Genomic DNA, 14077 nt, shown 5'->3' with positions numbered 1-14077 from the left:
TTAACTACATGTGTGACTGACTAACAGAGAGTCAATAATTAAGACATTATTTAAAGAACTTTAAAACTTTCGGTGACCAATCTCTATTTTCTGTATAACCACTAAATTTGTATATTTTAGACTTAGGACCTTGTTGCTTTGGGCTATATATTTGGTTTTTCTTTGTTTTAGGTCATAACCTTGGTATCCTATTGCTCAAGGTCATAGCCATAGTATTCTCTTGGTTTAAGCCATAGCTTTGGTATTTTCCATTAAGCCTTTAAACTTTACAGAACACTATGATAAACGTTACAAGTAGGCCTAAGTGGTAGTTTATGATGAAGTAAAAAAAATGCTTGTCTCCGCCGTCATTGCACCGGCACTGAACTGCAAAACAGTCTCTAGAACTTTTGTGGCTTGCCTTAATTAAAAAAATATTGATTCATTATTGATTGAGCTTTTACATAAACTAATGCTGCGCTATTTTTGTGTATTTGCATATTAAGTGTATGCGTGCATATCTTGAGTGCATGAAAATATCCACATTTTAAAGATCATAACGAGCGTACCGACCAAAGCCAGCCGTTTCCATAAAGCCTATTACACGCACGCAGGTGCACATACACGCATTTGTCGTCATTAAGACAACCTGAATTCGATACTTACAACTAGTGAATTTAGCTTCACTTACTATATAGGATCAATTTCTCATATGATGAAAGCAGCAGCAATGACTGCTTATCCACAAACCTTCCAAGAGCCAAAATATCAAGCCAATAAGCTTGTTAATTTATTTATCCTTGTTCTCAGACCTGACCGCCTCATATATATAATCAAATGTTTTACTAAATAGGCATATAAACTTGATAGATAAATTTTATATAAAAATAATCATTACAGGGTCAAACAAATAACACTATTATTTGGTGAAAGTTTAAGTTGGTAAACCTGAAAGATTACCTGATGACTCAAACCAAAATAACCAGCCAATCAGAAGACACAGAAAAGTGCCAGTTCAAGTTAAAAAGTTCAACACTATTTGGTTTTTACATTTTCCAAACAGGAAGAAACTTGTATTACAGATCAAAAAAGAGACAAGCTTTTTACGTACTGCTATACCTGTAGAGGATATGCTAATTGTTTATAAAAGCAGTCTATATTTTGTAAAAAATATTTTGGCTGAGTAAAATGACATTCAAACAGTTCCATGAGAACATTGCCATCTGTTATTCATTTATCAGGAATGCCACTATGAGTTCATGATAAATCTAATCTATGACATTGTTTCACATGGTATCAATCACGACTTGCAAGAATAGCTGCTACAAGCTACCTGATATTTGAAGAGAGGGCGTAGGCTTAGAGTCCGTACTTGTGTTCATTTATCAAGATAAGTGAAGTACAGCTAAAAACGTTACGAGTTTGCTTATCATGAATGGCAAAGCCTCCAAATGATCAGTGCATACATGTACGTAGCAGTTGTTGTAAAATGTAAATGCATTGTGGATGACAATGCAGAAAATACAGCTCAATTTTGTATTTAAGTAGAAGAAAGACTATCAAAGTTGATGAAAACACTATATAAAATAAAATACGCTTGGAATCCACAATGTAGTGAAGCCCCTTAATGAGTTGTGATAACATTGAGCAGACAACTCCAAAATTGTTGTACTATTGTTATCAATGTGCACTCATAGTATGACAACTCTTAAGTTTATCATGCCGTTGATCATGGTCATGTTGGTCGGTGGAACCTAAGTGGGCAAATTAATTCTACACAACCACTTAGTTATCTGTGAAGCACGATTTTTTAGATTGCATAGACAAAGTTCAAAGTAATTTCGCTCCCACATGGCTTCTCAACATGAGTTTAGACAGTTGCGAGGAGCCAATCATATAAAAGGTTTGAAGACATTAAGCTCCATCTAAGTGTAGCATATACTATGTTAGAAAACCTTATAGATGTACACACATGTAGATATACACAAAAAAGGCCTGAAATGGTCGAACTACTATTCAAAGGTTCAGAATGATCAAGAGTCTGAATTTCTAAAGCAGCTGTGTAAATTAAAAATTACTACCAGGCAAAACTATGAATTACATGTGATATGTAAACCAAAGATTACTACCAGTCAAAACTGTATGAATTACAAGTGATATGTAAATTAAAGATTACTACCAGGCAAAACTGTATGAATTACAAGTGATGTAAATTTAAGAGGGCCAACAGAAAATGATTAATTATAAAAAAGTGATTTCATCAGAAAATGATAAAATTAAAGGAAAGAAGCCAAAAAAATGGGGGATGGGAGAACAATGCACATTCAACTCTGAGATTCACTCATATATATTTAATAACACTCTGTGCATCAACACACCGATCTGGAAGTTTGACACAAAAAAGGATAAAAATGGAATATCAAACTAGATGGACGGAATACAATCAGCTTTAAAAATAAACGAGTTCGAACACAGTTGAGAATTCACACACTAATTTCTTGGCTGAACTTCATCGTGATAAGCGTGGGTGAGAAAAGTCTTTTTGTTGTCTGTTCCATCTCCTTCAGTCCTCCTCTTCCTCTGTAACTGCATCTGGGTGACAAAATATAGATGAGGAGTTAATAAAATAAGAAAAACATTTCAACCCGTTCAAAAGCTAAAACTTTATTGCGAGTAAAAGAACTCGCATACAAATCATCTAACGCCTCTCTCATATTCCGATTGTCTAAGCGGCATCCTCAAAAATACAACATCATTTACGAAAAATCTATGAACGTTAATACAAATGAACGAAAAATCATGCAACTGTTTAAATTAGGGTTGACACTAAGCGGTACAAATAATTCTTTGTAGTTTTCCAAACTTATACTTTAAATCGTGCACAAGAATTTTCAACCATCAACACCAACCTGTATCTGCAACTTATTAGAAAAGTACAACTTCTTCCATCCCTGTTCTTTAGCCAAATCCTCGAGCTCTTCAGTGATGGCGGTCGCATTGGCAAACATTTGTCTCCATAGCTCATCATCGTTAGAGAACTAAAAAAAAACCAACTCGGCTCGTAATATAACCTTTAAGTAGTAAATAGAATCTAAAAACTAATTGAGGTAAATAGCGAGAGTAAACAGTACAATAAGTACAGAATCTGAAGACTGGAGAGCGGTCAAAAGTGCCGAAGTTTTATCTGCGCGGCTGGTTGAGTTGGTAAACCTTTTACATAGTTGGCCCGTCAACTATGTAAAAGGTTTACCAATGCGTTTCAGGTTCTACATATATAATAATAACAATACATAAATATTAAAATACACAGAATATACACACAATTATATTTATATATACATGAATATATATATATATATATATATATATCTAACTGCGCCATCTTATATAGACAAGACCATTGCTTACATAACGTCTACAACCTCTATGATTAGTGCAACAACCAAAGCCATGCCAGCTCGAACGTCGTCCGATCAAACAAGGTCCGCGCTGCCTGTAGCTGAACCAAGACAAGGCAGTAAAAAATGGGCTACTGGTTCAAAACAGATTAAATAGACTCGGACTGATAACATGGACCTCAAGCAGCGCTACTTTATCAGTGAACCTCAAAAGTGGGACTACATGGGAAGGATGCGTCAACTGTGGATAAACCTGCACCCTGAATTGCCTCTAACCGCTAAACAACTTGTAGCTCAGAGGAGTATCTCATATCGGCACCTCATATCAAAACTTGAGGTAGATGAAATTAGGCAACAGTTCATCGAAGTAAAGGACCAACGAGGAGTGTGCATATCAACACACACGGAGCTAGCACATACACCACCTTGTGTTAACTCACGGGTTGAAAAAAACATGCACTTTGACTTTGAACCAAGAGTAAAAGAACTTGCGGACCATATCATCAACAAGATGCAATGATCGTGAAAGCAGAGTACCACTACGGAGAGTTAGCAAGGCCATACCTACGAAGCTGTTAGAAGACATTAACTTGGTACTGGAGTCGACCTCAACGGGATCGATCAGTGAAACTAATGCCCTAATCTACATTATAGCAACCGTCATCTTAGAGAAGATGGGTATTAAGCCACTGTCAACAAGGCTTCAAGCCATTCCGTCCTAGCAGCTGAAGCTACAAAATAAGATCAAGGACTTGCGCAAGAAAGTTAGTAGGCTCAGTGAGAGATCTAACTACAGTTTAGAGCATCCAAAAAGGGAAGCCACAATGGCAGCTCTAGAATCTGCCAAACAGCAGCTAGTAGCACTGTTGGCACGACTGAAGCGGTACACCAAAGAGCGGGATAACAAGAGAATGAACAAACTGTTCACCAATAATCTGTCGCGAGTGTATTCCCAGTTCAAAGGTGAACTACGGAGGGCAATGCCAGATCCTCCCAAACCCAGCACCTCAAAGTTTTGAAAAGACATCTGGAAAAAAGAGGCTGTTCATAACACCACTGCAAATTGGTTGAAGAGGCTTAAAGAGAGCCACCAACTCACTGTGGCCCAACAAGGATTCATCATCAGCCAAGTGGACATCAATTGCAAAGTGCAGCGTATGAAGAACTGGGCAGCACCTGAACCTGACATGATTCAAGCCTTCTGGTTGAAGAAATTGACATCGCCTCACACTAAAATGGCAACGCAGATAGAATGCCTGATAGAAGGTGACCATCCAAAATGGCTGACTAAAAGACAAACTGTACTTCTGATGAAAGACCGGAAGCAAGGGTCAATTCCCAAGAACTATTGGCCAATAACATGCTTGCCCACCACCTAAAAACTGCTCTCAGGAATAGTTGCAGACAAACTGGAAAAGCACATGAGTCACTATATGACCATTGCTCAGAAATAAATTGGGCGCAGCACCCGAGGCACTAAACATCAATGGCTAGTGGATCAGACGGTCTGACAAAACAGCAGGAGGGGGCATACCAATCTTGCCACGGCTTGGATTGACTACAAAAAGGCCTATGACTCAATTCCCCATAGTTGGATACTTGAGTGCCTAAGGTTGTACAATGTTCACCATGTCATTGTGGCGTTCATCGAGATGTCAATGGCCAAATGGAAGATGGAACTGGAGGCTAATAGCAAAAAGCTGGTGGGCGTCAAAATCAAGCGAGGCATCTATCAAGGCGACTCCTTATCACTGCTGCTCTTCTGCATATGCCTAAACCCTCTAAGCAATATGCTGGAGAAGACTCAATATGGGTACCAGTTTAGGAGGGGCATCAAGATAAACCACCTTTTCTACATGGATGATATCAAGCTGTACGCTGAGAATGAAAGGAACATTGATTCGCTAACACCCCTTACTCAGGTATACAGCAAGGACATCGGAATGACCTTCCGTATTGAGAAATGTGGAAGGCAAATTCTCAAAAAATACCATTCTGTGCACACATATGGCCTAGAAATTCCAATTGGTACCATCAAAGATATAGAAGAAGGGTACAAGTACTTGGGGATTATGCAAAGCAACATCAACCATGAAGCACATCACGCAGCCATTACCGAATACAAGCAGTTCGGCAGGTTCTACGAAGCCAGCTCAATGCCAGGAATCAAATCACGGCAATAAATACCTACGCACTGCCAGTAATAATATACCCAGCAGGCATAATAAAGTGGACTGAGAAAGCCATCAAGGAAACAGATATAGCAACTCGCAAACTGCTTACAATACATGGAGCACTCCACCGAAAATCTCATACTACTAGATTATATCTCGATAGGAAATATGAGGATAGGGGACTCAAAAGTGTGCAGCACACAGAAAAAGAGATAGAACAAAGCATTAAAGCCTATGCAGCCTCATGGCCAGCACAGATATGTTGCTAGCTGAATTTCAATCAGCTGCTCTGACAATGGAGCGTCGCAGTGATGATGAGGAAATTGACTGGCACATGAAACCTCTTCATGGTGCTTACTGCCGACAAATATCCAAGGTTGGCGATCTCCACCAGACATATATGTGACTGAACTAAGGGAACTTAACGGCCAATACAGAGTCGCTACTCATGGCAGCCCAGGAGAAAGTGCTCCCAACAAGGCAACTCCAAACAAAGATCTACCACACTAGAAACGATCCTAGATGCAGACTGTGCAAAGATGCACCTGGGACCACCCGACACATCAGTGGATGCAAGCAGCTAGCCGGAAACGCTTACACTGAGCAGCTTAATCATGTTGCAGGTGTTGTGTACAGAAGTCTATGTGATGAGTATGGCCTTAATAAATCACAACACTGGTGGGAAGCTCCTGGTAGGGTCAATGAGAATGACCGCGCTAAGAACCTCTGGGACTTCTACATCCGGACTGACAAGCATGTCCTAGCAAACCAACCAGATATGGTGGTAGTACACAAGGAGAACAAAAGGGCTACTATAATAAATATAGCAGTACCCAATGACTACAATACAGCCAGCAAAGAAAATGCAAAAGTGGAGAAATATCCCCCTCTTGGAGAAGATATTGAAAAATGCTGGGATGTAAGAACAAGTGTAATTCCAGTACTCATTGTTGCACTGGGCGCAATAACACCGGAGCATAAAATGTGGCTTGCCCAAATAGCAACAACAATCAACTCAAGTGAGTTGCAGAATAGTGCGCTATTGGGAACAACTAAGATCTTGAGGTGAGTGCTCAAACTCCAAGGTCTTTGGTAGGAGACCCGAGTTAGAACAGAAATTACCACTTATATGGGTTATAACTGGGCTGAGGAAACAATATCTAAGAATAAAGAATAATTTAAAACCCAAAGTTAATTTTAATCGTTTCACGAAAAATAAATACAATGGTTCTAGTACAATCCAAGCAAGTAATTTATACATGATGGTTCATTAGTTAACCATCACTCAATTGTACAACTAACAACTTTATGGTCAAACTCCATGGTCAGTGTTAATAACTCTATGGTCAGTGTTAATAACTCTATGGTCAAAGTGTTAAATGTGAGAGTACAAAATCTATGCATGCAAATTATCCGAGTTGTAAATACACAGGTGGGCTATCTCTTGTAGCATTACTAAATATTAACAACGATGTAGGTGACCCGCATAACCTAGTAGGGTGCTGACGGCTGACCGAGGGACTAGACATCTAGCATAAATTTGTGATCAAAAATATCTACTCCATGACTACCTAGCTGAAGATCGATGGAATCTAGAAAAATCGACTTCTATTGTAAATTGGCGAAGAAAGCAAAAATCTCTTGATGAACCTTGTAATGGTTCCCTAACTGTGAAATGTTTCAGTTCAGTATTTACTGTTCGTAGAAACAGCAAAAGCCCTTTAAGTTTATCTTTGTACATCGATTTCAGTATTATTGCATATTTCAACCTTTAATCGTTTTCTTCCGACAGTTTGAGACAAGCCTTTAGCTCAGGCAAACATTGGGTGTGGCTGAGGAGGTTGAAAACATCAATTTAGCACTCTTAGCACTTCTTTTAGTCAGTCGTGAGTACTTATCTTAGTCAGTCAGTAGTGAGTACTTCTCTTAGCCAGTCAGTTGTAAGCACTTCTCTTAGTCAGTCAGTTGTGAGTACTTCTCTTAGTCAGTCAGTTGTGAGTACTTCTCTTACTTAAGTGAGGACCCAATTACACTTGCCGGCAAAAACGTAGTTGTCCTTCCTGGCACCTTTGCATTACTTCAACTTGTTATTTGCAGGTCAGGGGCTCTAGACTAATTTCCTTGTGCATATTAAAATGATGTAGATGGGGCTGTTGCTTGGCTTACCCTATGATGCTTTGACTTTCATTACAAATATAGGTCTACATACGTTATTGTACCATATATGAAAATAAAAAACCTTGTTCGTAGCTAAGTTGGTTTTGGAAAGGTGACAGAAACAAGCAAACCTGATGGAATGACTTATTAAGCATGGAGACTCGAGCAATATCCTCCAAATCAACGTGCTTCAGTATGTTTCTCATCACATTGGCAGGAAGTCTCTGGATGTAATCAAGATGTCCGTGGCAAAGATTTATGACATAGTCCAGCATATGCTCTCCAAATGCGCACGAGATCATTGCTGTAACATCATGAAAACCAAAAAATGATCCAAGAGCAAGTTTTAACAAAAAAAAAACACATTGAAAGAAAAATGATATGTATAAAAAATGCTGTTCACTATTCTAAGGAGAAGCTAAGCTGTAAATCTAGCATGTATAGTACCAACTACAGTGCACCCTCAGGATACGATTACCCTGATACATGATTTTTTCACTTACGAAGTGGACATGATGATTTTTTCACATCACCATATGAATCTTACTTCATCATACGAAACTCATCAAGATCTTCGCCCGAGTTCAAATTTGGCAGTCGATGTGATTATTACATAAGACAAAATAACAGACACTGAAATGCTATTCGCCGATAATATTTTCACAACGCCTGAAAGAGACACGATGACCAATTTCTCTCAGTTCAGCAATTTTCGTGTGTAAAACGATATTTTTCCTTCAAAACCACTAGTAAAGTTGGAGTTGCGATCCCAGCATACAGAACGTTTAGTGATAAGATAACTTCTCTTAACTTGCTAACAAAAATCCACTTGATTACGAAAACAGTATCGTTCATGTCTTCTGGCTGATTTAGGATGAAAAATGTTTTAAACGAGTCAGCTAAAAGTTATAGTGAAAGTGAAGACAGAAACTGATGAGATGAAATGTTAAAATTCAGTAAAATAGTTTAATAATACATACTGAATTTTAGTATGTATGTGTATAAGTATGTGTGTGTTTAGTAAGCTAGATTTATTTGAAGTGAATTAAAAGTTTTTGTTATACTTACGTCTGTTTTGAAGGTAAAACTTTCTATGGTACGTAGTACTGCTCATACATACCACATAGTAATGTTACATTTTAATGCAGGTCATACCCTACAGGATGAAAATATCCGCGGAGTTAAGTTTCACGCAAATCGCCTTTTTCAAGCATGTTCGCGAACTAATTTATTCGCGGAGGAACATAATCACTCTCTATTAAAAGTTAACTCTATTGCCGCTAGCACTAGAGTTAACCCTTCGCATGCGTACACCACATGTTTATGTTTCTATTTAGCTGACAACTAAGAGTCGATCATGCTAAGCTATAAATTTCTTGCTGGGTCCAGAGGTTTTCACGAATATCGCTTTGGCAGCCTTTGATGAGCCAAAAACTTGGGGTAAGTAATGATTTTTTTACAAAACCATTTACTAAATTAATAATTAAATTTTACCTCGGTTCTTTGGTAAAATACAATATTTATTTGTTCCATCCCTACCGCTTCGTTATTTGTTTTAGTGTGAGAAAGAGAGTCCAATAATCTGCATGACCCACTTTCAGTAAAGCTAATAAACGCAGACTGCGCAACGGTTGGTCATCTACCCCGTGAAATGAATAGAGTAAGCAGCTTTTTCATCATGCATGGAGGCACAATGACTGCAAGGGTGGTGGATGTCATTCCTAGAAGATCGCCAATCATTCAGGGAGGTCTTGAAATTGAGGTAGAAGTGACCGCAGCTGCTAACGAGGAGAATATATCTGATTTAAAAAAGGATCAAAAACGCTATTACGATCACAAATTTTTGGCGTAGTTGCCATAGTAAGCCACGAGGAGAGTTCTGATGATAACTGCATTACCGGTCATGTAGTAGAGAGAGAATTGCCTTTAACATCTACCCAAGACAGTGACAGCGATATAGCGCTGCTATTACTAAAATAACTAGTCAGAGAGCACAATTACAGGCTAGTATTTACTTATCAAGAGTATCAGTTTAATTTTATTGCCAGACAACCGCCATATGGGCCAAACTGTTTATATTTACTTCATTTATTGTTTGTAAAATTTTATTTGTATTTGAAATATTGTATTCGTACACTCAAGTGTGTAATCAATTATAATACATTTATACATAAGCTAATTCATAAGCTAAGCATAATTCATGCTAAGCTATCAATTTTTGGCTTCATTCAGAGGTTTTCATGAATGTTCATCGATTCGGAGGCCTTTGGTGAACCAACAACTTGTGGTTTAGTTATGAGCTTTTTTCAACGTGAAGAACTGCAGAAGATTTTTTCGACAATGATGCCGTGCCGAAAAACTTGTAACAACTGAATAATTTTTGTAAATAAGTGTGATGCATTGGCAATGGGGTTAGCTAAAAGCCCCGACAATGATTTTAAAAATTTTTGGAACTCGGCTACGTTTGCTACTTCGGCCTAGCAACTAGTTTTTAATTTGAGGCAGTAGTTATTCTCCCTTATGTTTAAAATCAAACTAATTATTTGCGAAATTTAATAATTCCCGGAATCGTCTGTCCGCGAAATCGCGATTTATTAAATCTATCAAATATTTTCATCCTGTAGGGTAATCAATAAAGTCTCTAAATATAATAAAGTTACTGTAGGTAACTATAGTTACTAAGGTTAACATACTACTTTGTTACTAATTTTTAATATGTACAGTACTTGTATAAAATTTTGACAATTTTTACCAGGGATGTTTGCATTATATAATAACTATGGTTTCTATACCCTTACATACGATTTTTTTCACCATTTTTATGATGCCAACCCAGGAATGGATCAAAATCATATCTTGAGGGCACACTGTACATGAATAGAATTAAAATGATGAAGAACAAACATCTGCTGTACTGCGTTTATGCATACACTGGGTTCTGTCATCATGTAAAAAGTCCTCATAGCATTCTTTGATTTCACCGGGATGCAACCTTTGTCCTTCAGCATTTCGGTGTGTTATTTTCCACCATCTGAATATGACCTACACCACGAAACAAATTGTAATTAAAAATACAAAACAAACAATAAAAAATAGAGAGGTAGTCTACCTCATCTGCAAGACATTGACAAATAATCAAATACCAGATAAGAAGCAGACTCCTCGCCAATCAAACATAGGTGTGTTAAAGGTTGACTTGCAACAAATTTCACATTACAGTTATTTGGTATCAAAAGATTCACCATGTCTTACTCTGTTGTGTTGTAAGTGCCAAATATGTGGAAAGGTGATTACAAGCTCTTAAAAGCTCAAAAACGAAAAGCCGCGTAGATTGGAATCTCTTTATTTCGATGACGTATTCATTACAGTTTGGTTATCGTCTTGTCATGTGATGTTCTCACGTGAATTGGAAGGCCAATAAAAATCTCATATAAAACTTATCGTAGCACTAGTTTATGACAAACACTTCGGGTTTTACCGAAGACCCCATATCAAATATAGATGCTCGCTACTTTACAGTTTTGTTTCGGCATTATTCAATCGTCCAGTCGTAATCTGATCATGTGACCCAATACTTCGTAAATAATTTTTGCAGCACTTTTCGATTATCACCGATGACCAACAGATGCGTCATGATTATCAGACAATGATATGTACTCCTTCGAGCTAAGGTTAAAAAGCTTAACGATTTTTGACGGCAAGTTATAAGATATCAGTGCTAAAAGTGACAGCATTACAATGACGATAAAACAGACGCGTAAGAACAATAGACATGGTTTTATTGAATGCGTGAAGTATATTTGTGAAAATATTTCGACGAATGAGGTTGCATGAAAGTGTAAACAGAAACTATCCTGTAAGAACTACGTCCCATTTGAGCCATTTTGGAAAGCGAATCCAAACTACGGTGGTCTCGTGTGGCTGCGATTAAATGTTCGTTTTTTTTGCTTTTAAGAGCTTGTAATCACATTCCCATATATTTTGCACCTACAATACAACAGAGTACGACATGGTGAATCTTTTGATAACAAATAACTGTAATGTGAATTTTGTTGCAAGTCAACCTTTAAGGCAGAGCGTCGTGACCAGGGCCGGCGAGGCTGACCCTACAAGCACTGGCATGGCCAAGCTGAGTCTCCCTATCATGGCAAGAGACTCGGCCACCGGTAAACCGACTTGATAAGCCGAGGAGAACCAAAAAAAGATCAGAAGAAAGGCTAGAAAAGGGGTGAAACCTATCGCGATGGAATCGATATATAAGGAGCTGGCTAACATCGTTTCGCCAATATATTGCGCCTACTCTCTGCATGTTTGTTCATTTGTTGATTGCATTGGACTACATGCATACATTTATATTTGCTGTGAAATAGAAGCCTATATATTCTGATGAATAAACACTCTGTGTGTTTATTCGCTTTGCTGTCTTGTGAAGAGTAAAGGGCCGACTCCTTTGCAGGTGAAGATTTATGAAAAAGACAACTAGGGATGAAAATGAATGTCAGTCACTTGTGTTGGTTTGTGATCCTTTTTAATAATTTGCTTCACATCTACATGTAGCCTACATGTTTTCAAAGTTTTACTAGATCAAAATAATATGTACACACAACATCACATGCTGATAAATAAAGTAGGCCTACCTGCTTGTTCCAATAACCTCCTGCATATCCAATCTCCCAATTTGTCAGTTACAACAAACTTCAAATTTCGAATGCAGTTGGATATTGAATATTAATGGATAATTCAAAGGTAGTTTCAGGAATAAATATTTTTTTAAAATACAGTTTCATTGTAAAATTTAAAATTCTTGGCAGAATTCAGTAAACACAGAAAAGCTGAGCTTCTCACTCAAATCTAGACAAGAAACTATAATAAATAAGATAAACAGCATTATGAACATACATCAGAGCATGATTTGTCAGTGTTTGCATTCAGCAGGACTCCGAATACAATAAACAGGTAAAGCTGTTTATTGTATTAGGAGTTATGGTGGAGGTTTTTATGTCATTGGTTAGAAGAAATAATACCAACACATGAACAAATACTCATTTCTAGATTTTAGAGCAAAGGATTGAACGAAAAGAGTGTAATTAATTACCTTTGAATTTACTGACACTTATTTTAAAAGCTGTCTGATAAATGCAAAAGAAAACATAAATTCATGTTTCAAGTGTTGTACTTGTGAACTAGCAATTTTAAAAGTCTACATTAAAACCTTAAAAGCAATTCCACTTCTATTCAACTAGCCAGAATTAAGTTAATGACAGTTTTTCGTAGATGTCACATTTTGGCGTTTTTATTCGTGAATTTTGACACTTATGGCTAAACTGTAAAATGTTCAATTATGCTCATTTGTAACATGGTGTAGCTTTTACTTAACACTTTATTAAGTAGACATTTTTTTCATTTACAGTTTACTTCGGGTGTTGATAAGCGTATAAACTGTTGTTAATTAGTATTGAATTGTGAAAGTGCCGTTTTCTGAAATACTTTGCACTTGAACGAATGATTATGGCCGAGCGTAAACGTTTATTTTGTAATTTTTTAATCACAAAGACATATAATTGTTCAGTTAGTATATTAATTACTCTTTCAAGTCAAGATGATTGCCATAGTTTTCCATCCAAACATAAGACAAGACGCACCTGCACGGGAGTGACAACAACTTGACAAAAGTCTTTGCTGGGAGCCGGAGCTTGCGCTGAGTATTCAAATATTTGACCTTCTTGATCTAGCCATAATTGTGAAACGTTGTTCTCCGAGAAATGATCCATAGTTTGCAGTTGGTATGCTCTGCTGATGAAGAACGTCTAATCTTCTCAGCTTGTTGACAACTTCATTTTACGCTTGATTCGTCACTTAGCATCGTGTCAATGACAATGCATTAGTCCAATCACGATTATGTATTTTAACGCGTAGCTCGAAACTATCTTTGAACAACGTCATTTCATAGACGAGGCTTTGTTGACCCTGCACGGAGAATGACAACTTCATTTGAAAATCAAAACGCTACAAAATGTTGAATAATGCATTATATTAAATTAAGCAAACTTATTTAAAACACTGCTTGCAAATTATTATTTTTGAATACAAAAGTTATGAGCATAAAACGACGAAATCAAAGTTTACGTAAAATTAGGAGTTGTTGAAACATCGAACAGATAACTCCTAATAAATTTTTTAGACATGTTGCCAGTATTTACCATAATTATACCATTTTGTATTACAAATTACAAGTTTCTTGGAACCGTACCAAAAACAATTTACTTTCAAAATCACAAAAAAAAAACGATTGATTCTGAGAAGCCACCAATATGAAGTCAACATAATGGGAAAAAAGTACTCTAAGAAACTCAAAATGTTGGGCTATAT

At 37.2% G+C, this 14077-nt stretch overlaps 1 protein-coding gene across 1 annotated transcript; it reads right to left on the bottom strand.

Moving 5' to 3' along the window:
- Positions 1-2308: 2308 nt before the first annotated feature.
- LOC137405977 (F-box only protein 36-like) lies at positions 2309-13545 on the bottom strand. Its single transcript, XM_068092466.1, has 5 exons — positions 13351-13545; positions 10639-10750; positions 7840-8012; positions 2889-3017; positions 2309-2571 (listed from the first exon to the last, which is right to left on the bottom strand). The coding sequence occupies exons 1-5, from the start codon at positions 13477-13479 to the stop codon at positions 2470-2472; spliced, it is 645 nt and encodes a 214-aa protein (XP_067948567.1). The 5' UTR covers positions 13480-13545; the 3' UTR covers positions 2309-2469.
- Positions 13546-14077: the final 532 nt, after the last annotated feature.

The sequence above is a fragment of the Watersipora subatra genome, chromosome 10 (assembly GCF_963576615.1).
Source record: "Watersipora subatra chromosome 10, tzWatSuba1.1, whole genome shotgun sequence".
Taxonomy (NCBI): Eukaryota; Metazoa; Bryozoa; class Gymnolaemata; order Cheilostomatida; family Watersiporidae; genus Watersipora; species Watersipora subatra.
This window is presented reverse-complemented; position numbering and strand designations above follow the sequence as displayed.

What these genes read in the sequence shown, in the direction of transcription:
- LOC137405977 (XM_068092466.1), bottom strand. Translation starts at nt 13,479, where the DNA reads ATGGATCATTTCTCGGAGAACAACGTTTCACAATTATGGCTAGATCAA. An exon ending in ACATGATGACAGAACCCAGT is followed by an intron (nt 8,013 to 10,638) that starts GTATGCATAAAC and finishes ATGATGTTACAG; the next exon opens with CAATGATCTCGTGCGCATTT. An exon ending in CTAATAAGTTGCAGATACAG is followed by an intron (nt 2,572 to 2,888) that starts GTTGGTGTTGAT and finishes TTTGTCACCCAG; the next exon opens with ATGCAGTTACAGAGGAAGAG.